The 23,010-nt window shown below is 42.4% G+C and overlaps 1 protein-coding gene across 2 annotated transcripts; it reads right to left on the bottom strand.

The window, feature by feature from the left end:
• Nucleotides 1–3,146: 3,146 nt before the first annotated feature.
• UBE2A (ubiquitin conjugating enzyme E2 A) lies at nucleotides 3,147–13,653 on the bottom strand. Of its 2 annotated transcripts, XM_015444200.2 has the most exons (6): nucleotides 13,461–13,653; nucleotides 13,235–13,315; nucleotides 12,816–12,841; nucleotides 6,303–6,392; nucleotides 5,224–5,312; nucleotides 3,147–4,438 (listed from the first exon to the last, which is right to left on the bottom strand). In XM_015444200.2, the coding sequence occupies exons 1-6, from the start codon at nucleotides 13,502–13,504 to the stop codon at nucleotides 4,310–4,312; spliced, it is 459 nt and encodes a 152-aa protein (XP_015299686.1). In that variant the 5' UTR covers nucleotides 13,505–13,653; the 3' UTR covers nucleotides 3,147–4,309. The 2 variants fall into 2 exon arrangements, with proteins under 2 accessions (XP_015299686.1, XP_015299687.1); XM_015444201.2 differs by lacking the exon at nucleotides 6,303–6,392.
• Nucleotides 13,654–23,010: the final 9,357 nt, after the last annotated feature.

The raw sequence follows: 23,010 nt of genomic DNA, 5'->3' as shown, positions 1-23,010 counted from the left end.
TGCCCACCTCGGCCTCCCAAAGTGCTGGGATTACAGGTTTGAGCCAACGCGCCCGGCCCTGTTTTTTATATTTTACATTAAGCGGCTGCCCACTGTGGTTAAATTAATGCTTAAAAAACATAAAAGGATTAGCCTTTATACCTGGATCTCTGTAACTGGTAATCATCTACAGTAACTAACCAGTGTGATAATGGTTTTCCATTAACGGTCTTTCTACAGTGCATAGCCTTTCTTAATGTAGGTAGGAAGAGAAATGAGGTGTACATTTTATTTTGGCACTTCATATTAACATTGGCAAAAAGAACTAAGCAATATATTTATAGATATTATAGGATTACAATTTTTTTTTTTTTTTTTTTTTTTTTTGAGACAGAGTCCCACTCCGGTTACCCAGTCTGGAGTGCAGTGGCGCAATCTCAGCTCATTGCAACTTCCGCCTCCGGAGTAGCTGGGACTACAGGTGCACACCACCTGGCCTGGCTAATTTTTTGTATTTTTAGTGGAAATGGGATTCTGGTCTCAAGCTCCTGGAGTTACACAGCCCACCCTCTTCAGCCTCCCAAAGTGCTAGGATTACAGGCATGAGCCACTACACCTGGACTACAATTTTGTTCTGTTTTTCATTTACAAGGTTCATACCAGCCTTCAGAAGCTATGGTTGAATTTGTGAGTTAGAAAAAACCTGCCTTCAATTCTCTGAGTAAGAGTGGCTTTGGGATTAAGGGATATGAAAAGTGGACTGATTACTCTCTTTAGATTTCTTTCTTCTTCCCCAAATGATTTTGAGGCGGGGAAAGGTAGGGGAATGTTAAATGTGAATCTGGTTTGTCTAGGTGAGTCCTACAGAACAGAATATTAAGGTAATTACAGTTAGGAAGGCTCCCAAATAATTGCGCCAAGTAGATACAAATTTGGTTACTGGATTTGAGGGGCCAGATTGCCTAACTTCTTAGGATCTGTGATACTGATACAGAATTAGAGCAAAATCACCTAAAACTTGCTTGAGGATAAAATAATGTTGAGAATGGCGTTGGCATGAATGAGCTGCTGACAAGCTTGCTGTTGTTCCATTTTGTCCCCTTTCAGTTGGTTACTGTATTTTCCCTTTCTTTGAAATGTAGTCATTCTTAACCCAGAAACCTTCTATAAAATCTGCACAGGTACATGAGCAATTTCAAATTTTATTTGGATTACTTGTTTTTTATACTGAAGAACTAACTGTGCTTTCCATTTTATATCTAGCTTTTAGTGTCACAGATGTACTTTTTGGATTTTTTTCCTCCCCTTTGATTGCAAAATGAATGGAAATATCATGCCTTTTGTTGGGATTCTTTTTTAGTAGTATACAATGCATTCTCTTTGCTATGAGTAACCCCTGAGCTGGAGATGGGTCCTAAATAAAGGATTCTAATTGCAGCTTTGGTTCTTCATCATACCTCCTTCCCCACATCAGCACATGCAGAATTGAAAAGTTCAAACCTGACTGCCATTTGAAAAAGGGACCGTGCAAATTTGTTTTCATTAACTTTGTTATCAATACATGTAGCCTGTGGTGTTTAAAGGGAAAAAGAGGCAATTAGCATAAAATGTTCAAATGAATGGTTTGTGGTGCCTTTGACCATGCATATGTTGTTTTTGGGAGGTCAGCTTGTTGGCTCTGTTGTAAGGTTTTAAACGGATTATCCTATGAAAGAGATTGGGTATAGTGTTTCTCAGGAGGTGTACAAAAGAAAAAAGTTATTAAACCTGACCATTCTGAGTCTCGCCTTACATTTTTTCAGGTATGATTAACAGTGTCAATATTTAAAGCACTCAGCCACATAGCAGGATGAAAAAGTTAATGCAAAACTAATCCACCAAATAGAAAAATTTAATGTGGTTCTACTTTGAAGCAGAAATGGACTTGAGGGAAAATATTAAGCAAATTGAAGGACATTGCTCCTAGGTGAAACAATCCAAGTAATGTGGTAATTAGTGCAGATTGTACTTCTCCATACTGAGGCTTCAAGTACCATGTCTTAAAAGATGAATGGGATACATGCATCCTAAGGACTTAACTTCATTTAGCACCATCCACCCAACCAAACAAGTACGAAGAGGTGGTAGTTTTTACAGTCATTGTCCTTGCCTCTTTAAAATGAGATGGGTTGCTCCTCAGAAGAAAGCAGAGTTTTGTTTAATCAAAGTGATTGAGGATATCTGTACTCCCAAATTTTACATAGGATTTAAAATACCATCTAGACTGGGCGCGGTGGCTCACACTTGTAATCCCAGCACTTTGGGAGGCTGAGGCAGGTGGATCATGAGGTCAGGAGTTCAAGACCAGCCTGGCCAACACAGTGAAACCCCATCTCTACTAAAAATACAAAAATCAGCTGGGCGTGGTGGCGGGCACCTGTAATCCCAGCTACTCGGGAGGCTGAGGCAGGAGAATCACTTGAACCCCGGAGGCAGAGGTGGCAGTGAGCCAAAATTGCACCACTGTACTCCAGTCTGGACGACAGAGCTAGATTCCATCTCAAAAAAAAAAAAATCTAGTAGTTTGGTACTGTTTTTTTTGAGCTAGGGCTTTTAAAGAGGTGGAATGTCAGGATCAACAAGTTAGATCTTGGTCTCTGAGGGTGCGTCTCGTTCTGTCACCAGGCTGGAGTGCAGTAGCACAATCTTGCCTCACTGCAACCTCCGCCTCCCGGGTTCAAGCGATTCTCCTGCCCTCAGCCTCCCAAGCAGCTGGGACTACAGGGGCGTGCCACCACGCCTGGCTAATTTTTTTGTATTTTTAGTAGAGACAGGGTTTCACCGTGTTAGCCAGGATGGTCTTGATCTTCTGACCTCGTGATCTGCCCGCCTCGGCCTCCCAAAGTGTTGGGATTACCGGCATGAACCACTGCGCCCAGCTCTGTATTGTTAATGTTTAAAAAGCATTACCACTTATGACTGGAAAGAAAAAAAAAGGTTCTCTCCAGAAGTATCTGTCTTTTCTTTTCCATTCCCAGAATGAGTATTTTTGCTTTTACCTTAATGTTTGAGGGGGGAAATGAGTAGATATGAGATCCCAATAAGAAACCAATACAAAAAGTTTATACTGAGCTAAAAAAACCAAACCAAAACAAACAAACCAGAAAAAAACAATGATACCTTGACTATGAAATTTTAAGGTTATTTTTATTTACAACTTTGAAAAATGTACATTTTTTTTACATGGGTTACTTGTGCAAAGTTAGATTTGGAAGTGATAAATGCATAAAAGGTGACAATAGAACATTAGACAAAACATTTACAAGCCTTGTCCCATACTGCTACTTAAAGGTACTATATATCTAAAAGTATAAATATCGAAAAACAGATTGCAGACGTTGGCTTTAAGGTTCTCAGATGCTGAAAGGGAAGAAATTAAAGCATGCAGCAATAACTCAGGATTTGAGTGGAAAACAGTTGGCCACAGATATGCTGTGTTCCCTTCCTTGAATTCATTAAAACTCTAAAATAAAGATGGACAATTGAGTTTATTCATCTAGGGCAGCACTGATCCTTTAAAAAGATTAAAGTATCTCCAACTTTCCCTAGCTCAAAAACTCATGCATGTTTCCATTCCTCTGCTCCCACACCTCTTTTAAAAAGCAAAAACCCAGAAGACCAATATTCTGAAACTTAGCATGAGTGTGCCCTGTCAGTAGCTTGCAAAGAGAGGATGTGTCAGTTACTACAATTGCTGTACTCCTTTAGCTGAGTCCTTCAACATTCTCCTTGCCAGTAAATACTATCTTGTAATTCATATGACTGAGATCTTAGTATCACAGGATTTTTAGCTCCCATTCCTCTTTCAAAATTGTTTACATGGATTTGTTTCTATTCTCTGTAGGCCATATTCCAAACACATTCACTTCTAAATCCAACACAAGTGAAGGACCAGCCAGGATGAAACACTCAGCAATCATTTCATTAAAAATAACATCCTGGTCATCAAGCTAAGCATAAGCACCTCTTGTATAACAATTCATCTTAAAAGCTTAAAGTACAGTAATAAAAATAACTGCTTGAAAACTGGAAATGAAATACAACAGAAAAACTGAAGCATTAGTAATTTTTGCAAGTAACCCAGGTACAGTACATTTGATTTCATAGAGGGTGTTTTCTGATGTTTAAGGAGAGGGTAGAAGGGGTAGGAAAACTTGGCAAGGAAGATGGAAACAGCACAACAGCTATTTTGCTTTTAATAAAGTAAATGTAATGACAGGAGTAGGGAGTGACAAACACATCAATATATATTTTTCTTATGGCCAGCTTCTTCTTTAAACTGTACCCGGGGTCAACAATCACGCCAGCTTTGTTCTACTATTGCAGAAACACGCTTTTCATATTCCCGTTTGTTCTCCTGGTACAGCTGAGCAGCCTGGCTGTTTGCTGGACTATTGGGATTGGGTTCATCCAATAGAGACTAAAGAGACAATTTTTAAAATGTCAGTTACTTAATGCAAAACAGCTATTTTATAAGGTAGTGACACTCAATTGAATTGTCCTAAGTACAGCTACATTTCTTTTTTTTTTTTTTTTTTTTTTTTTTTGAGACGGAGTCTTGCTCTGTCACCCAGGCTGGAGTGCAGTGGCCGGATCTCAGCTCATTGCAAGCTCCGCCTCCCGGGTTTATGCCATTCTCCTGCCTCAGCCTCCCGAGTAGCTGGGACTACAGGCGCCCACCACCGCGCCCGGCTAATTTTTTGTATTTTTTAGTAGAGACGGGGTTTCACCGTATTAGCCAGGATGGTCTCGATCTCCTGACCTCGTGATCCGCCCGTCTCGGCCTCCCAAAGTGCTGGGATTACAGGCTTGAGCCACCGCGCCCGGCCACATTTCTTGTCTTTAGCACGCAAACCCAGAGTTACATGAATCTGCTAGTAGCTAGGAAAACACATGTGGCTTGGGTCTTTTTTTTTTTTTTTTTTTTTTAAAAGAGAGATGGGGTCTCACTATGTTGCCCAGGCTGGTCTCAAACTCCTGAGCTCAAGCAATCCTCCCACCTTGGCCTGCCTAAGTGCTGAGGTTACAGGTGTGAGCGACTGCACCCAGCTGACTTGGGTCTTAATGGTCTACTTTTCATCTATAAAACAAACAAGCTTTGACCAAAAATAAAAAGGTCTATTACATTATGACTTTCAAAAACAATTCAATTGCTAATATAAACATATTAAAAGTTATAGTTCGTCACATTAAGGAAAAATTCACCTGTATGGATGTTAGAATGGAAGACACATCATAGGTTGGACTCCAACGGTTCTGAAGTATGTCCAGACATATACTACCATCTGCATAGACTAAGAACAAAGAAGTAGGTACATTAAACGTAACAAGACCACTAAGGTTTTAACATTATAGACAAAACAAAAATAGTCAAGAATACTTTGCTTTTGAAGTTTTAAAAAGATTCCTAGGTTGCTTCCCAGTTAACTGCCTAAAAAGATGAGTCATAACCACCACTAGTGAAATAATCAGGATGATCAGAGAATGTCAGATGTGATCAGCATAAAACTGGAAGATACTTAGTGTTCATCCTTTGGAAAAGACTGCCCTATTATCCAGGAAATCAAACATTTTTGAACAGGGTCCCTAGCTATCCCCAGACATGTGGGAAATTCATTCCACCAAATTTGTAGGCTGTATCGCCTATCTGAAATAACAAAAGATCGCTCAGAGTTCACAAGATTTCATTTTGACAAAAAGATAAAAATATCTGATACCCTGAAAAATACTTCATTAACCTAAATAAAAGGCAAGCTGTTCTAGGCTTACTACTATTTTAAAAAGTGCAAAGCGGTAAGTTAGAATCACCTGTGGTGCTTTTCTGACATACCGTATGCCTGGCCCTCAACAACAGAATCCTATTCAGTAGGTTTGGAGTGAGGCGAAGGCATCTGCATTTTTAAAATGTTCCACAGTAATTCTGATATGCATCCAATGAAAACTACTTTTCTAAACGCTAATGAAAATAATTACAACACAAGACTATCCCAATCTGGCCTAGCATTAAAAGGAAACCTCAAGAGCATCCTTCGTTTTGTTTAATAAGTAAATGACAAAGATCATCAAAATCAGGAGGCTCCCAGACTCCAAGCAAAGGGAAAATAACTCCACTGCTTCAGTTCTAGGACAAGACAGCCACAGAAAACCAAGAACAAGTTCAGCTTTCAGGAAGCAGCAAGCTGCCTAAACAAATACTCAGGCACCACAAAATACACAGGAAATGTGGAATACTCCATAATAAACACTATAGTAGTTTAAAACACTGTACTAAAAGTGATACTTGCCATTTGGATGGAACATCTTAGAGACAAATCTAACTGTAGGTGGTTTATTTGGATATTCTTCAGTGAATTCTATTGTAAGTTTAAATGTTCCTGTAGTTAGAAAAGAAAGATTTAAGAAAATGTATTTATCACTTTGTTCAGTTGTACTTTGTTTTTAATGCTATGTGGGTTTTTCCAAGTATTAAATAATGCAAAGATACAGGGTAGAGAGGAGAGGCCAGGTAAGAAATACATCTCTAGGAATTGCTCTAAGAACTACTCAAATGTGATTTTTTGTTTTGCCATTATTTTCCCCCAAACTTGAAGACAGCCATCATAAACACAAAATTACTGCATACAAGATAACTTTAGCCACTGTACATTTTGAAAACATCCTTAAAATAAGAAACTGGGCCCAAAATTTGGCCTTCCTCCTTTAGAAGACCAAAAGACCTCAAAGGCCTATTTTAGTCAGCTGCCATCTTCAACTATCCAGTGATTTTTAAACAGACTGGAAAGAATGAAGGCACAAAGGTTCAAAAACCAATGCCAGAATACAAATCCATAATCAAGCTATTTTTAAAATAGAAGAGAGTAAGTATAAAAGTGTTCACTCTGGTTCCTTTTCATGTCATAGTGATCCTATAATGAAAACTTAATTGAATTTAAGCCAGGAAAAACTTCATAGTCCTTCTCAGAAACCCTTAAGTATGGCTCATAAGGTACTTCACTATAAAATCAACTCAATTATTCACACATATGGAAGGAATTAATGGCAGAAATAATTTTAAAATCATATTTTGTTTAAATTGCATTCACGTTTCCAGCAAATTTATTTTTCTAATGTTTGTTTACACTACTATGGAAATGAAATTATTTTTCTTAAATATATGTCAACCTAAGGTAGCAGGAGGCCCTAAAGCATAGTAGGTTATAAACTTACTTACAAGGCATGGACAAACTGGATCTCATTCAAGAATTTTAAGATGTGATCTGAGGAGATTATGTCCTTTAAAATATTATTTTCAGGCCGGGCGCGGTGGCTCAAGCCTGTAATCCCAGCACTTTGGGAGGCCGAGACGGGCGGATCACGAGGTCAGGAGATCGAGACCATCCTGGCGAACACGGTGAAACCCCGTCTCTACTAAAAAAATACAAAAAACTAGCCGGGCGAGGTGGCGGGCGCCTGTAGTCCCAGCTACACAGGAGGCTGAGGCAGGAGAATGGCGTAAACCCGGGAGGCGGAGCTTGCAGTGAGCTGAGATCCGGCCACTGCGCTCCAGCCCCGGCCACAGAGCGAGACTCCGTCTCAAAAAAAAAAAAAAAAAAAAAAAATATATATATATATATATATATTATTTTCAATTGTTTGTTGAATAAATTCAAGAAAACAATTGAGCAATGTTTTTTCCTGACTGAAATCTGTTCAAGTAAACTTAAAAGAATCAGTTACTATATGGTATAAGGTGATGCATGTTCCACTGTATTACTCTGGTCCATTTAACAAATTATTCTAAAACAACAGACCACACTTCGGTGTATTTCTTACTGGTTCCTTCAGAGTTAGCAATTTATTTCCTTTTTGTTCTCATTAAAAGGTTTATCACTGCTTAAGAAAAAGAGAGAAGACTATAATCATTCTAGGACTAGATCCGTGACAAAGCAATATCAAAAAGTTTGTTTTTAGCAAGCTCATTGGAAACGATTTGCTAACAAAGCTGCCCTTAGTATGAACAAGTGTCTCAAAGCTTCATAGTAATATAAAATGCAACATATAGAGACATTATATTCCTCAAACTATTGTTACTCCCTATTTTCTTTTCAAAGCCAGACCTGAAGATACTATGTATTATAACTAAGGAAAGAAAGTAAAATCTTATGGAATGGACAAACATATGCCCTTTAGAAGTATGGAAGTATGTCCATCAGAATATACTTCACCTTTATCACCACCTGGTCATAAATCGTCCTCTTTCTGAGGAAGAAAGCACAGTTCTTCCTTTTCAGTATTTATTGACATTATAATATGCAAGAAAAAGCGGGAACGTGTTAGAGTTCCAAACTTTGAGTTTCCTTATGTATTATGATCTCAAGTGTAAACACACTTGGATCGATGTTGCAATCTGACCAAATTATGAGTAAGAGACGCTGCTCTAAAACTGGGAAGATGTAATAGCACATGGACATCCCAGCTACTTTAAAGCCATCACTAAATATGATATCTAAAGGTAGTAAAGCAAGACACAGGGAAGCCATAAGCAAAAACAGTACAACATACTGGCTAAGAGCGTGAGCTCTGCAGTCAGACAGGTCTGGGCCCAAGTCCTTGCTTTGGTACTTACTAGCTGTGAGACTTCGGGGAAGGTGTGCTCCTTGACTAAACCTTAAGTTCCTCATTTGTAAAATGAGATTAATAATAGTACCCACCACACAGCATTGTTGTGAGGTTTAAATGAGAGAAATATGCATAGTGCCACAAAGTTAAGTGCTCCAAAACCATGAGCAACTATTTTTGCTATAATAATTCTAAAGTTTCACATCTCTAGACTCAGCTGAAAGAGGCAAAACCCAAAAATCAGAACTTAACTATCAGTAAGAAATATACAATGAAGGCATTCAGATATTAAACAGTACTTTTAGGTCTACATCAAACACTCACAGTGCAAAGCAAGTTGAGTACCTATGTTGGTGGCTCACAAGTTCCTTGACTTGAGCTTTCTGCATACACTTGCCCAGAAGTTCAACTAGGTGATTACCTAGCTACCAAAGAAGTTAATCACAAGTCTTTTAAAACAGTTCACTTAATATCTTGAGAAGTGAAGCAACCTATTTATGTCTACTTGAATATAAATTAAGACTTCACCCAAATCTTATTCAAGGTACACATTAAAAAGAGGGTGAAAACTTCACTGCACTTTTAGTCACATTAATCAGAGCCTGTTTAGTATAACCTTCGATGTAATTTCTAAGCTCTAAACAAATGTTAAGGGAATTTAAAATCCCAGAATTAGTAGTATGCAGTCTGAGACTAGAGCTTACTCTCTGAATATTTAGAAGGCTAGGCTTTAAAATAACTGAAAATGTATGCCTCACCATGGTTGTACATAATGTATACTAATTTTGTTCATCTTCCCGAGGCTAAAACATCGTAAGGAAAGTATCCATTAATCCATCTATACAGGGAGACCACCAAAATTACATAAACGTGTTAAGTTTATATAATTTTGGTGTATGGCAATAAGGAGTGATAAGGTTGAACTAGAGGGAGTATATGTTCTGCCTGAAGACATTGACAAAGTCCAGTTTTGGAAAATACTGTGTTGGCCAAAGAAAACACACCCGCAGGTGTTTTCTGCTATTTGGCCACCAGTTTGTGACTCCTGAGAAGAAAGCAAAATACATGTAACTTCAAAATTATTTTTGATGACTGAAACTCCGTTTTTCAAGTAATATCCAAAACTCTTCATCATAGGATTTATTTATCTTTAAAATACTCTTAGTGGACTTTAGAGATTCATTTTGAAAACGATTTTATGACTCAGAAATATTTCCAAAAATTAAAAAAAATAAAAAAGATGTATACCCCAATTCTAAAGAACACATCTATTATGAAAAGCAAATACCAGTACCTTACCATGTCTATTAACAATTTTTAGATTATGTGATGAAGACTATATTCCATAACCTTTGTATTTAGCATGTATACCAAGATATTCTGATGAGGAAGCATTTCTCCCCAGTGTTTTGGTAGTGTAAGCTCTTAAGAATATATTCCTCTTATTGTGTGAAGTTAAACCAAAATACCCTTAAGTGTTGCTTTTCTTAAGATTTCATCACTCTAACTAGGATCTGACTGTTCCAGAAACTTCCATAACGAACAGTTTACAACGAAGAAGCAAAAGTAGTTTTGGGGTTCTTAATTAACATAATACATTGGAAACAGCAAAATCAACTATGCCACTTATCCCTAATCAGTCTTTTCTCTAACTGTAAAGTCCCCAACTGTAAATAAAGGGCATTCAAAAAATGGTTAAGGCCGGGCACAGCAGCTCATGCTCGTAATCCTAGCACTTTGCGAGGCCAAGGTGGGCGGATCACCTCAGGTCAGGAGTTCGAGACCAGCCTGGTCAACATAGTGAAACCTCCCTCTACTAAAAATACAAAAATTAGCTGGGCGTGGTGGCGGGTGCCTGTAATCCCAGCTACTCGGGAGGCTGAGGCAGGAGAATTGCTTGAACCTGGAAGGCAGAGGTTGCAGTGAGCTGAGCTCATGCCATTGCACTCCAGCCTGGGTGACAAGAGCAAAACTCCATCTCAAAACCACAGTGTTCCAGATACCTGAGGAAGCATCCATGGGTAGCAGACTGTTCAACAGAACAAATCAGCCTGAGTAATTCCTTTCAGTAATGCTAGGATGGAGATACACATCATCAAAAATAGTACCAGTAATGTCAAAGGTGACAGTCCTGGTAGATAATGGACTCCATAAGTACCTTTTCAATTCATACCACTTAAGAGAAGCACCCTTGAAATATTTAGGTAGCCAATCCCCAGCAAAGCGATGTACTATTAATAAAGCTGTGCCCAGCATAAAACAGAGTAAAACGAGGAAAAAAGAAGCCAATGAAAACAAAGCCTACTAGAGCTAAAGCAAATACACAGTTAATCTGTACATTTAAATCTCAGGTATAAAGAACTAGTGCTGGCTGAGTACGGTGGCTCAAGCCTGTAGTCCCAGCACTTTGGGAGGCCAAGGCGGGTGGATCCTAAGGTCAGGAGTTTGAGACCAGCCTGGCCAACATGGTGAAACCCCATCTCTACTAAAGATACAAAAAATTAGCCGGGCGTGGTGTCGTGCACCTGTAATCCCAGCTACTCAGGAGGCTGAGGCAGGAGAATCACTTGAACCCAGGAGGTGGAGGTTGCAGTGAGCTGAGATCGCGCCATCGCACTCCAGCCTGGGTGACAGGGCACGACTCCGTCTCAAAAATAAATAAATAAATAAATAAATAAATAAATAACTAGTGCCAATCTGGTAGAGGAAAATTTAAGTCTAGCTATAGTTTCTTGCTACAAATCAGCTCAAATGATTAACTGCACCAAAGTAGTATGCCCTTACAATCACTGTCTCCTGCTGTCATTTCTTTTCATTGCAGCCCTGAAGAACAATGATATTTACCCAGGGGGTAAAGGTAGAGAGGAAGCTAAAAATATTCAGGTGACTGTCCACAGTTTCCTGGAGAAATCTAACTACTTGAGATGAATTATAGACTTAGTTGATATTGACTTACCTCACAACATTTTGCGGACTGGTAGCATCAAAAAGCAATCCGGCTCAGCAACATAAGTATGTATTAAGTAGTTTGCAGAAATGTTTTTGTTCCCACCTTCAAACTGAAGTGTGTGTGTGTGTATAAATGCTATGTGACCGAATGAAGATAAATCATTGAGGAAAAAAAATAACAGAAACATCCTTTTCCTTTTTTTAAAAACCTCAAATATTAAAGAATTTCATAAGTTCAAATACTTTAATCATCCTTTAAATGTATTAAACTTTCAAAAAACAACAACACACACACACCACACACACAACTGAGTGCAGAACTATCAATGTCATTTTTCTGGTTGTGATAGGGTCTAGTCATTCAAGATGTTACCAAACGGGAGGGTTTGGGGAGAGGACTGGGTTAAGGGTATAAAGGGTGTCTCTCTTAATTTCTTGCAACTGCATATGAATCTATAATTATCTAAAATCATAAAGTTTTAAAAAAGCAATTTACACATGTGTTTTTAAAAGTTAAACCTAAATCACTTAAAAATTATGTACCTACTGGTACATGTAGTACTTTCAAGTAGGCGGGACACTGATCAAAAGGGTACAGTGAGGCTAACTTCAATTGTGAAGCTGCTTTGAAATTACTGATCATAACGTCTTGATGAAAGCACACACTGTAAATTCACTTAAAAATAAGAAACAATACTGTACTCAAATGAGGCATTTAAGACCATCTTAGAGAAGTGAGGCTGACAGGCATTCAATGTCAGATTGTAGAAACCAGACAGTTGAATGGAAGGGACGCTTGCATCCACTCAACATCCAACACACATCTACCAAGCACCTGCTGACCACAATTCCTGCCCTTGGGGTAGAATTCTGAACCAGATGGTCTCTGGTGTTTCTGCTGACTATCAGCAACTGGTTGGGTTTATACTAATTCAGTGATGGAGGGCTGAATTTAGCAGAATCACAGCCCAAGCCTCAAAAATCCTTAATATCAGTGCTATGATTGCTCCTTTTAAAAAGTGACTGCCTTCCCCAGATTTTTTTTTAAGAAAACAAGAAGAAAGGTGCAGTTCTAGTCAAGCATACAATATCCAGAACGACCAGCTACACACTGCATTCCACTCAAGCCTTTAGCAGACAGAGACTAGGCACAGCCAGGTTCCTAAGCAGGAGACACTTCCAGGATGAGTGGGAACCCATTCCCCAGATGATCAGGCTCCTGAAAAGTGGGTAAAGAAACTCTCTCTTACCATCCTCAAACGGGGTCCCTTCAGGCCTGCAACACAGAGAAAAATGGTCAGTTCCCACTTAAGGGGCCCCCTTCTCCCTGCTTCATCTGAGATGGCTATCCCGAGCTCTGCCACCTCCCGCACCGCTGCCGGAGTCGAAAGCCACTACAAATAGATGTCCCGGGCTCAGAGACACAGGGCAGGCCGCCGCGCCTAACCGCCACCACTCCCCGCCCCGCCCCCCTAGAACCCCAAGCGGTTCCCCCTGGCAGCGGGAACTGAGCTAATCGAGGCACAGGCTCCGGGGAGGCGCCTAGGCCCAGCCAGACCCAAACATTTTCCCCTACCCCCTCGGCCTCCACGGGGGGCCCGCCTTGGAGCGCAGACCGAGAGGGCTCGCGTACCCGGTTCTCTCGCCACCGCCACGAACGCAGACTCACCCGAAAATGACCGCGTTCCACACCATTATGTTGTTCTCGGACGGAGCCCCGCTGACTCCGGCTGGAGGATCCTCCTGCAACCTTCGGGAAGACAGACAGGGGTCCCCCTAGGCCGGCACTGGCGCCCGCTCCCGGCCGCTCCCCAGCCCTCCCCGCCCGGCGCGCCTCGGGACCCGCCCTGTGCCCCGGCTCGCAACCCCCGGCCTCGGCCGTCCCCTCGGTTTACCTCTTGAAGTCCCGCATGAGGCGCCGCCGAGCCGGAGTGGACATGTCGCGAGCGGGGTCAGGGGTGGGGCATACACTGGGGTCTCGGGTTCCCGCGGCGGGCGACGAGGCCGAGGACGCTGGAGAAGCCGGAGAAGGGGAGGCGGAAGCACCCAGAGGCACCGCGCTGCCTCTCCGAAGTCGAGGGTCGGTCTGGCGCCGGCTAAGCACCACCCCAGTGTAGACGGGGGCTGAACCAACCTGAGAGCAGAGAGAGGGGGGTGGAACGTCGAGCGCCGGACAGGCCGTACCAAGACGGGGCGGGGGGTGCGCGAGGAAAGTTGCTTATGTCATTAAAGCCCCGCAGGAGGCCGGGGGCGGGGCCGCGAGCTCAGAGGCGTGGGGTACGCTGGAGCCCGGGGCGCTGGAGGACCTCGTGGTGGAACGGGGTCCATCCCCACCTGCTAATTCTAAGGCAAACCCTGGGAAGTTTTCGGCTTTTTTTCTTTTTCTCTTTTTTTCTTCCTTTTTTTCTTTTTCTCTTCTTTTTTGTTTTGTGACCAGATCATTCATGAGAGCGCGCACTATGCCCGGGGAGGAGGGGGGAGAAGTTTGGAAGTCCCAAACTAGAGGACGAAGGAGTGGGCGGAGGTAAAACCGGTTCTCAAAAAGCGGCAACTCTAGGGTGCCCAATCCCTGCGGACACCGGAGATTGGGGTCGGAGGGGTGCGGAGCAGAGTGATTGGTTAAAATCACGAAAAATCAAAAGAATAAATTGGCCTTGACTATGACCGGCGGGCGGGGCGGGGCTGTGGGATTGAATGCAGGATTGGGCGCTCAACGTTTAGGCCAATGATCACCCCTGGGCAGAATGAAATGGTGTTGTATGTCCTGTGGGAGGGAATGGGAGCTTAAGGCAGGCAGAGTAGGGTTTTGTTTTGTTTTGTTTTGCTTTGGGCACTCACAATTTGGCTCTGGAACCACATTTTCCCTTGGTAGTTCAACAAGCCGAGCGGCTATTATATGTTCAGAAGAGTCCACAGTATGAGACTATCCGACTGCAGGGAGTTGCAAGGACAGTGGGTCTGAAGTAAAAGGAACGTGGAAAAGCTGCAGGTTGCGGGAAGAGTCACAGTCCGTGGACCTGCAAAAGCAGTAACAGTTTTAAAGGATAATTTTTAAAGGTCAACCCAAAATAACTTAGAAGATAGGCATAATACACATTTAAAAATTATTGAAAATAGGAGAAAGGTAGGTTTGGGTTAAGTCATCAAGAGTTTTGAATGCCAAGCTAATGGATTCCTTGGAAGTCCATTAAGCAGGGAAGTGACATCATTAGAGCTGTGCTTATCAGAGATTGGTCTCAAGAGAGCAGGCAGGAGACTCTTGCAGTATCTAGGTGTGAGATACTGAACCAGGCAGTGACAGTAAAGGCAAGTAGGATATGAATGAATGGGGAGGACTTGGCAACAGGTTGAATATGGAGGCAAGAGAGAGGAAGGAGTCAACAGAGGCTGAAACTCTAAGCCCCAAGATAACTGGGGATTTGAAGGTGCCATTAACAGAATTACAGAATAGAGAGAGAGGGACAAGTTTGGGAGAGGAAATTTTGGGTGGGACTTACTGAGTTCATGGGACTGGTGAGACATCCCCGTGAAGATGTCCAGAAGATATCAGATGTGCAGGAATTTGTTTCTAACATGAGAAGCAGGAGGCACTTGACAATGGTAGTAATTCTAGCTGCTGTTTAATAACAGGTACTTTCATGGTCAAGGATTTCTATCTCCCATTAACTCCAATATATCAGTTAAGGCAAGTCTCCCTAATAGCATCACATTATGGCTGTAGTAGGAAGGGGGTACAAAAATTTTTTAAAAAACTTTTTTTCCTCTCATCTAGGAACTTGCAGTCTACTAACACACACATACACACATATGAAATCAACAAAAGCAAGATCTACAAAAGCAAGCATATTCGTTTTCATCACTGCTTAACAAATTATAAGTTGCTGGCCAAGCCCGGTTCATTGCAGTTGTAGGACTTTGGTCCCTATTTCCTTACCAGCTGCCACCTGGGAACTACTCTCAGCTCCTAGAGGCCACCTGCATTCCTTGCCACGTGGCTTACTCCATCTTCAAAGTCATCAACAGAGAATTTCTCTCCTACCACATCCCTCTCACTCTTTGAATCTTGTTTTCAGGAAGAGCACAGTCTACTTTAAAGGCTTACCAGATTATGTCATACCCATCCTGTGGATGATCTCCCTATCTTAAAAACATCTAATTTGGGACCTTTATTGCATCTGCTAAATTTTGCCACTGCAGAACCTAGATTACTATTTCATTTAATAACTGGGAGAAAGTGTGCGTATATACCAAGGACCAAGAATCTTAGGGGAGGGCAGCATCTTAGAAGTCTGCCTATAACAGCAACAGCAGAACCAGAACGGTTTCAGATTTCCAGTTTTTTGTTTGTTTGTTTGTTTTGTTTTTTCAGATTTTGGAATTCTTTGCATTATAAAAGTTTCAGGTTTTGAAGCATTTGGGATTTTGGATTTTCAGATTTGGGATCCTCAACTTGTAGAAGTATATGAAACTACAGATGCTGAGAGACTGCACAGCAGAGGAATCGTCATTCTGGTGGGATCAGGACAAGCTTCCTGAAATGGGTGTATTTCAATTTTGTTTCAAAAGAGATGAAAGCAGAGCTTGAGAGAGAAGAACTTAAGCAGTTTCTGTGAGGGCAATGGCACAGACAAGGGCATAGAGCTAAACCATATTCTGGGAATAGTGGGCAGATGAGCTCGGCTAATGGAGAGATTCTTGGCTGGGGAATGATGAGAACTCAACTAGGAAAAGTGAGAGTGACAGAAGTTGATTAAATGCCCTCAAATGCGAGGTTGGGGAATTTAGGCAGCTTTTTATAGGTGTTTGAGCATGAGAGAGATGCATTGAAAATATCCTTTTAATGCCGGGCGCGGTGGCTCAAGCCTGTAATCCCAGCACTTTGGGAGGCCGAGGCGGCCGGATCACGAGGTCAGGAGATCGAGACCATCCTGGCTAACACAGTGAAACCCCGTCTCTACTAAAAAATACAAAAAACAGCCGGGCGAAGTGGCGGGCGCCTGTAGTCCCAGCTACTCGGGAGGCTGAGGCAGGAGAATGGCGCAAACCCAGGAGGCAGAGCTTGCAGTGAGCTGAGATCCGGCCACTGCACTCCAGCCTGGGCGACAGCGCGAGACTCCGTCTCAAAAAAAAAAAAAAAAGAAAAGAAAATATCCTTTTGAGGCCAGTCACAGTGGCTCATGCCTGTAATCCCAGTACTAGGGAGGCTGAGGCAGGTAGATCACCTGAGGTCAGGAGTTCAAGATTAGACTTGCCAACATGGGGTAACCCCATCTCTATTAAAAATACAAAAAAATTAGCTGGGTGTGGTGGCGAGGACCTGTAGTCCAACCTACTCGGGAGGCTGAGGCAGAAGAATCGCTGGAACCCAGGAGGCAGAGGTTGCAGCTAGCCGAGATCATGCCACTACACTCCAGCCTGGGCGACAGAACCAGACCAAAAAAAAAGAGAGAGAGAGAAAATACCCTATTAAGAAATGGCATGTACCATACTGGAGAGTATGAAAGGGACTGAGAAGCTCCTGTTACTGGATATACGTGTCTGAAATTTATTGAAGGATATAGATGTATGTAAGTTTGTTGTGAGCTTGTCTGTTTTTTGAAACCCCCTTTCTCTTCCTTCCTTGGACTACATAATCGAGAAAACTAACGGCTGGGCGCAGTGGCTCAAGCCTGCAATCCCAGCACTTGGGGAGGCCAAGGTGGGTGGATCACCTGAGGTCAGGAGTTTGAGACCAGCCTGACCAACATGGAGAAACCTCGTCTCTACTAAAAATACAAAATTAGCCGGGCATGGTGGTGCGTGCCTGTAATCCCAGCTATTCCGGAGGCTGAGGCAGGAGAATTGCTTGAACCCGGGAGGTGGAGGTTACAGGGAGCCGAGATCACACCATTGCACTCTAGCCTGGGCAACAAGAGCGAAACTCCATCTCAGAAAACAAAAAACAAACAAACAAACAAAAACTCAGGAGCATGACCCAAATGGTTGGAAGCCCCGGGCACCTGCATGGGAATAGCATTCTCTGACTAAGGAATGAAACTGCATTGCAGGAACACCGTGCCCCCACATTCCTCAGCAGAAGCAGGGTTGTCATAGCAAGCAGCGATACAGAAGATTGTTTTCCAGCATGATGATTATCAGGCTAGAACATACTAACTATAGCGCAGTTTGGCCAAGCATTCTTTCTACCCTCTTTTGACCTTGACATCTTGAAGAAATACCCTCTTCACAGCCAAGCACCACCCCTACCCAAGAGCAGAGGTCCGGAAAGGACAAGTCTCCTCAATTTAAAGAAAAGTGGGCTGGGCACAGTGGCTCATGCCTGTAATCCCAGCATTTTGGGAGGCAGAGGTGGGAGGATCACTTGAAGTGAGGAGTTTGAGATCAGTCTGGGCAAAAATGCAAGACTTGTCTCAAAAAAAAAAAAACCAAAAAAATTGTGAAATTTCATTCATGAAGATTTCAACATGAAAAATAGATTTTTATTTTCCTGAACTATTTTGGGTTAGGAGACGAAATTAAAGATCGTTTCTTGCCTTATCAGGCTGTAAGTTTGTATTTCTGTTATCCAGTGAAGGCAAATGAATTTTATTTTCCTACGGTTTTCACCTCTGTTGATAAAATTTAGCACAAACAGCAACAAAGCACAAACAGAAAATAAAAATCGAAAGGTCTTTCTTGACTCAAATAATCTCAGAAAATATTTCAAGAGAATCACTTTTAGGAAGCAACAGTTAGCAAAGTGTGTGCTTTTGCTCTTGACAACTTGTAGTATGTTGTTCATCTTCAGCCTCTAGGACATAAGTGGGAGCAGAGGGGAGAGAGAGAGAGAGAGACAAAGAGGTTAGGATGGAGGGAGGGGAATATCAAAGTTGAGGGAAATGGAGACATTAAGGCCTTGAAAATGCGATTTCAGGCAAGGCACAGTGGCTCACGCCTGTAATCCTAGCACTCTGGGTGGCCGAGGGGGGCAGATCACCTGAGGTCAGGAGTTCGAGACTAGCCTGGCCAACATGGTGAAACCCCGTCTCTACTAAAAATACGAAAAAATTAGCTAGGCATGGTGGTGCGTGCCTGTGATCCCAGCTACCTGGAAGGCTGAGGCAGAGAATCTCTGGAACCTGGGAGGCAGAGGCTGCAGTGAGCTGAGATCACGCCACTGCACTCCAGCCTGGGTGACAGAGCCAGACTCCGTCTCAAAAAAAAAAAAAAGGATTTCACTACCTGCTAAATTACTGAATCAAAGAAAACAGGCCGGGCGCGGTGGCTCAAGCCTGTAATCCCAGCACTTTGGGAGGCCGAGACGGGCGGATCACGAGGTCAGGAGATCGAGACCATCCTGGCTAACACGGTGAAACCCCGTCTCTACTAAAAAATACAAAAAACTAGCCGGGCGCGGTGGCGGGCGCCTGTAGTCCCAACTACTCGGGAGGCTGAGGCAGGAGAATGGCGTGAACCCGGGAGGCGGAGCTTGCAGTGAGCTGAGATCCGGCCACTGCACTCCAGCCTGGGCAGCAGAGCGAGACTCCGTCTCAAAAAAAAAAAAAAAAAAAAAAAAAAAAAAAAAAAAAAGAAAAAGAAAACAAAGACATGATGTCGTATGCCGAATAATGCACAACCCTGCCCCCTCCGCCCCCCCACCCAGATCTCCATTTCCTTATCTCTGTAACTGGTGAATATGTTACCTTACATGGCAAAAGGGACTTTGCAGATGTGATTAAATTAAGACTCTTGACATGAGGATGTTATCCTGGATTAAAGGGGTGGACCTGAGGCAATCACACCAGTCCTTATACGAGGGATGATGTAGGAGTAAAAGAGGAGGCCATGTGATGACTGAAGCAGAGACTGGAGTGATGTGGCCATCAGTGAAGGAGCCAAAGTATGTCTGCAGTAGGAGTAGGAAGAGGCAAAAGATGGAAGCCTGAAGCCCCCAGAAGCAATCAGACCTGCTGACACCTTGACTTTAGACCGCTGATACTGGTTTTGGACTTCTGATGTCCAAAACTCTAAGGTAATAAATTTGTGTTGTCTTAAGTCACCAAGTTTGTGGTAACTTGTTACAGCAGTAATATGAAACTAATACACATGTCTACCATGTTGTATATGGGAATTCAGTCAAACCAGCCACATCCACCAGACCAGGGCTCAGCAAACTACAGCCAAATCTAACCTGCCATTATTTGTCTATGGCCTACAAACTAAGAATGGTTTTCTATATTCTTAAACGGTTGAAAAAAGTCAAAAGATTTAATAATATTTTGTAACACATGAAAATTACATGGAATTTGGCCGGGCTCGGTGGCTCATGCCTGTAATCCCAGCACTTTGAGAGGCCGAGGTGGGCGGATCACGAGGTCAGGAGATTGAGACCATCCTGACTAACACAGTGAAACCCCATCTCTACTAAAGATACAAAAGATTAGCCGGGCGTGGTGGCGGGCGCCTGTAGTCCCAGCTACTCGGGAGGCTGAGGCAGGAGAATGGCATGAACTTGGGAGGCAGAGCTTGCAGTGAGCAGAGATCGGGCCGCTGCACTCCAGACTGGGAGACAGCGAGACTCCATCTCTAAATAAATAAATAAATAAATAAAAGAAAATTACATGAAATTCAAATTTCAATGCCCATAAATAAAGTTTCACTGGGACACAGCCATTTTCTTTCATTTATGCACAGTCATCCCTTGGTATCCACAGGGGATTGGTTCCAGGGTCTGTCTCAGATACCAAAATCCACAGATGCTAAAGTCCCCCATTTGGCCCTCCGTATCTGTGAGTCCTGCATCCACAGATGTGGAGGGCCTACTGTATTGGCTGTGGCTGCATCTGTGCTACAATGGCAGAGGTGAGTGACAGAGGCTGTGTGTGGTGCTCTCATCACCTCATACTGCTGCTCCAAGTACTACAAATTGCAGGAATGCAGCATAACTCCACAGTGTATTGAATACCACATGTATCTACCATGGCATTTAAAAAAGTTACAAGTGCATACCTATTGTGTCAAAAGTAAAGAAAGTGGGCTTTGAAGGTCTTGCTTTTAAGGTACAATGGAGTGTAGATTACTTAATTGCCAAATTAGATGTGGGAGCATTGTGTTTATTACACAATGACACCATCACATTGCTACAATATTATAATGTACATCAACGTTACCAGACTAAGCATTCATCACAATATTCCCAACTCAGAGGAGAGCAATGGCCAGTACAATTTAAATTTTTAAGTAGAATATCTTATTTTAGCAAAATTCATTATAGAACTAAAAAATAGGCCAGGCGCATTGGTTCATGCCTGTAATCCCAGCACTTTGGGAGGCTGAGGTGTGCGGATCACAAGGTCACGAGTTGGAGGTCAGCTTGGCCAACATGGTAAAACCCCATCTCTACTAAAATTACAAAAATTAGCTGGGTGCGGTGCCACACGTCTATAATCCCAGCTACTCAGGAGGCTGAGGCAGGAGAATTGCTTGAACCTGGGAGGTGGAGGTTGCAGTGAGCCAAGATCACGCCACTGCACTCTAGCCTGGGCAACAGAGGGAGACTCCATCTAAAAAAAAAAAAAAAAGTAAAAAATAAAAATAAGCCTGTAGCCAAAGTAAGTTTCTGAGTGGCTCCTTTGTTAGCCAAGCAAGGAAAGTCATTTACTGATATTGAGCTAAACTGTGTTCGGTTGCAGAAGTCAAAGAAATATGCTCAAGAAAAATAAAACCTGTTGAAGACTATTCACCTTTCAGCAAGAACAGTGGCTCCAAGAGTTGAGGACATTGAAAGCAACATCAAAACAAAACAGAAACAAAAACAAACAAACAAAAAAAGGGCAAGGCACGGTGGGGCACACCTGTAATCTCAGCACTTTGAAAGCCTGCAGCAGAAGGATTGCTTGAGCGCAAGAGTTCAAGAACAGCCTGGGCAACATAGAAATACCTTGCTTCTATAAATAAATAAATAAATAAATAGATAAATAAATAAAGCTGGTGTGGTGGTGTGCACCTGTGGTCCCAGCTACTAGGGAGTCTAAGGTGGGAGGATCACTTGAGCCCAGGAGTTTGAGACTGCAGTGAGCTGTGATCATGCCACTGCACTCTAGCCTGGGTGACAGAGCAAGACTCTGTCTCAAAAACAAAAACAAAAACAAAGCAAATTATTTCAAGTGATTTTCCTTGGTTCCTAACGAATTGAATGTTTGCCAGTATTGCTTAGTTTTTGTTTTTTACTCAAGGAGTCAATGTTGAGTTTAAAGTGACTGAAGAATTGGACCGGGCACGGTGGCTCACGCCTGTAATCTCAGCACTTTGGGAGGCCAATGTGGGCAGATCACTTGAGGTCAGGAGTTTGAGATCAGCCTGGCCAACATGGTGAAACCCTGTCTCTACTGAAAATACAAAATTAGCTGGGTGTGGTGGTGAGTACCTGTAATCCCAGCTACTAGGGAGGCTGAGGCAGAGGAATCACTTGAACTTGGGAGGCAGAGGTCGCAGTGAGCCGAGGTCACACCATTGCACTCCAGCTGGGCAACAAGAGCAAAACTCCAACTCAAAAAACAAAACAAAAAAACAGAAATTTAGTTCTGGAGGCTGGGAAGTCCAAGTTTAAGGTGCCGGCTGATTCTGCTCCTGGTGAGGACTTGCTCACGCCTGTAATCCCAGCACTTTGGGAGGTCGAGGCAGGCAGATTAGTTGAGGCCAGGAGTTCAAGACCAGCCTGGCCAACATGGCAAAACCCCATCTATAAATAGCTGGGTGTGGTGCTGCGTGCCTGTAATCCTAGCTACTTGGGAGGCTAAAATTTTAGAAAATTTTCTAAATGAGAAGAACCCCACCTTTGACCACTATTATTGAACATGAATAGTTTTTAAAAATGGCTTTTGCCATAGACTTAGTAATGTTCCTTAATGAATTTAACCTAAAATTATAAGGCAGAACAGTGTTTATACCTGAAACTTGTACCGCAGTAAAGTCACTCAATGACATTTAACATTGTTTGAATCACAATGTCAAGGTGCTTTAATCACTTCTCGTGCTGTCAAAAGTTAAAAATCCAGAGTTATATTCCCACACAAATTTGCGGCGGAAGTATTCTTGTACATGAATGTTCATAGCAGCATTATCTATATAATAACCAAAAAGTGAAAACATCCCCGTTGTCCGACAATTGATGAATGGATTAACAAAATGTATCCATATGTATCCAAAATGTATCCATCATATCCATATGATGAAATATTATTCAGCCATAAAAAGGAAAGCAGTACTGTAACATGGATGAACCTTGAAAACATTATGGTAAATGAAAGAAGCCGGACAAATGGCCACATATTGTAGGATTCCATTTATATGAAATGTCCAGAATAGGCAAATCCACAGAGATAAAAAGTAGATTAGTGGTTGCCGCAGGCTGGGAAGTTGGGGGGTAGGGGTGGTGGTGACTACTCATGGGTATAAGATTTCTTT

This window comes from Macaca fascicularis, chromosome X, assembly GCF_037993035.2.
Source record: "Macaca fascicularis isolate 582-1 chromosome X, T2T-MFA8v1.1".
Lineage (NCBI taxonomy): Eukaryota > Metazoa > Chordata > Mammalia > Primates > Cercopithecidae > Macaca > Macaca fascicularis.
This window is presented reverse-complemented; position numbering and strand designations above follow the sequence as displayed.

Coding starts and splice junctions, on each gene's coding strand:
- UBE2A (XM_015444200.2), bottom strand. CDS start 13,504: ATGTCCACTCCGGCTCGGCGGCGCCTCATGCGGGACTTCAAGAG. Junction 5,313..6,302: donor TAAGATGTTCCATCCAAATG/GCAAGTATCACT, acceptor CTTTGTTCTTAG/TCTATGCAGATGGTAGTATA. Junction 4,439..5,223: donor CCATTCTAACATCCATACAG/GTGAATTTTTCC, acceptor TTGTCTCTTTAG/TCTCTATTGGATGAACCCAA.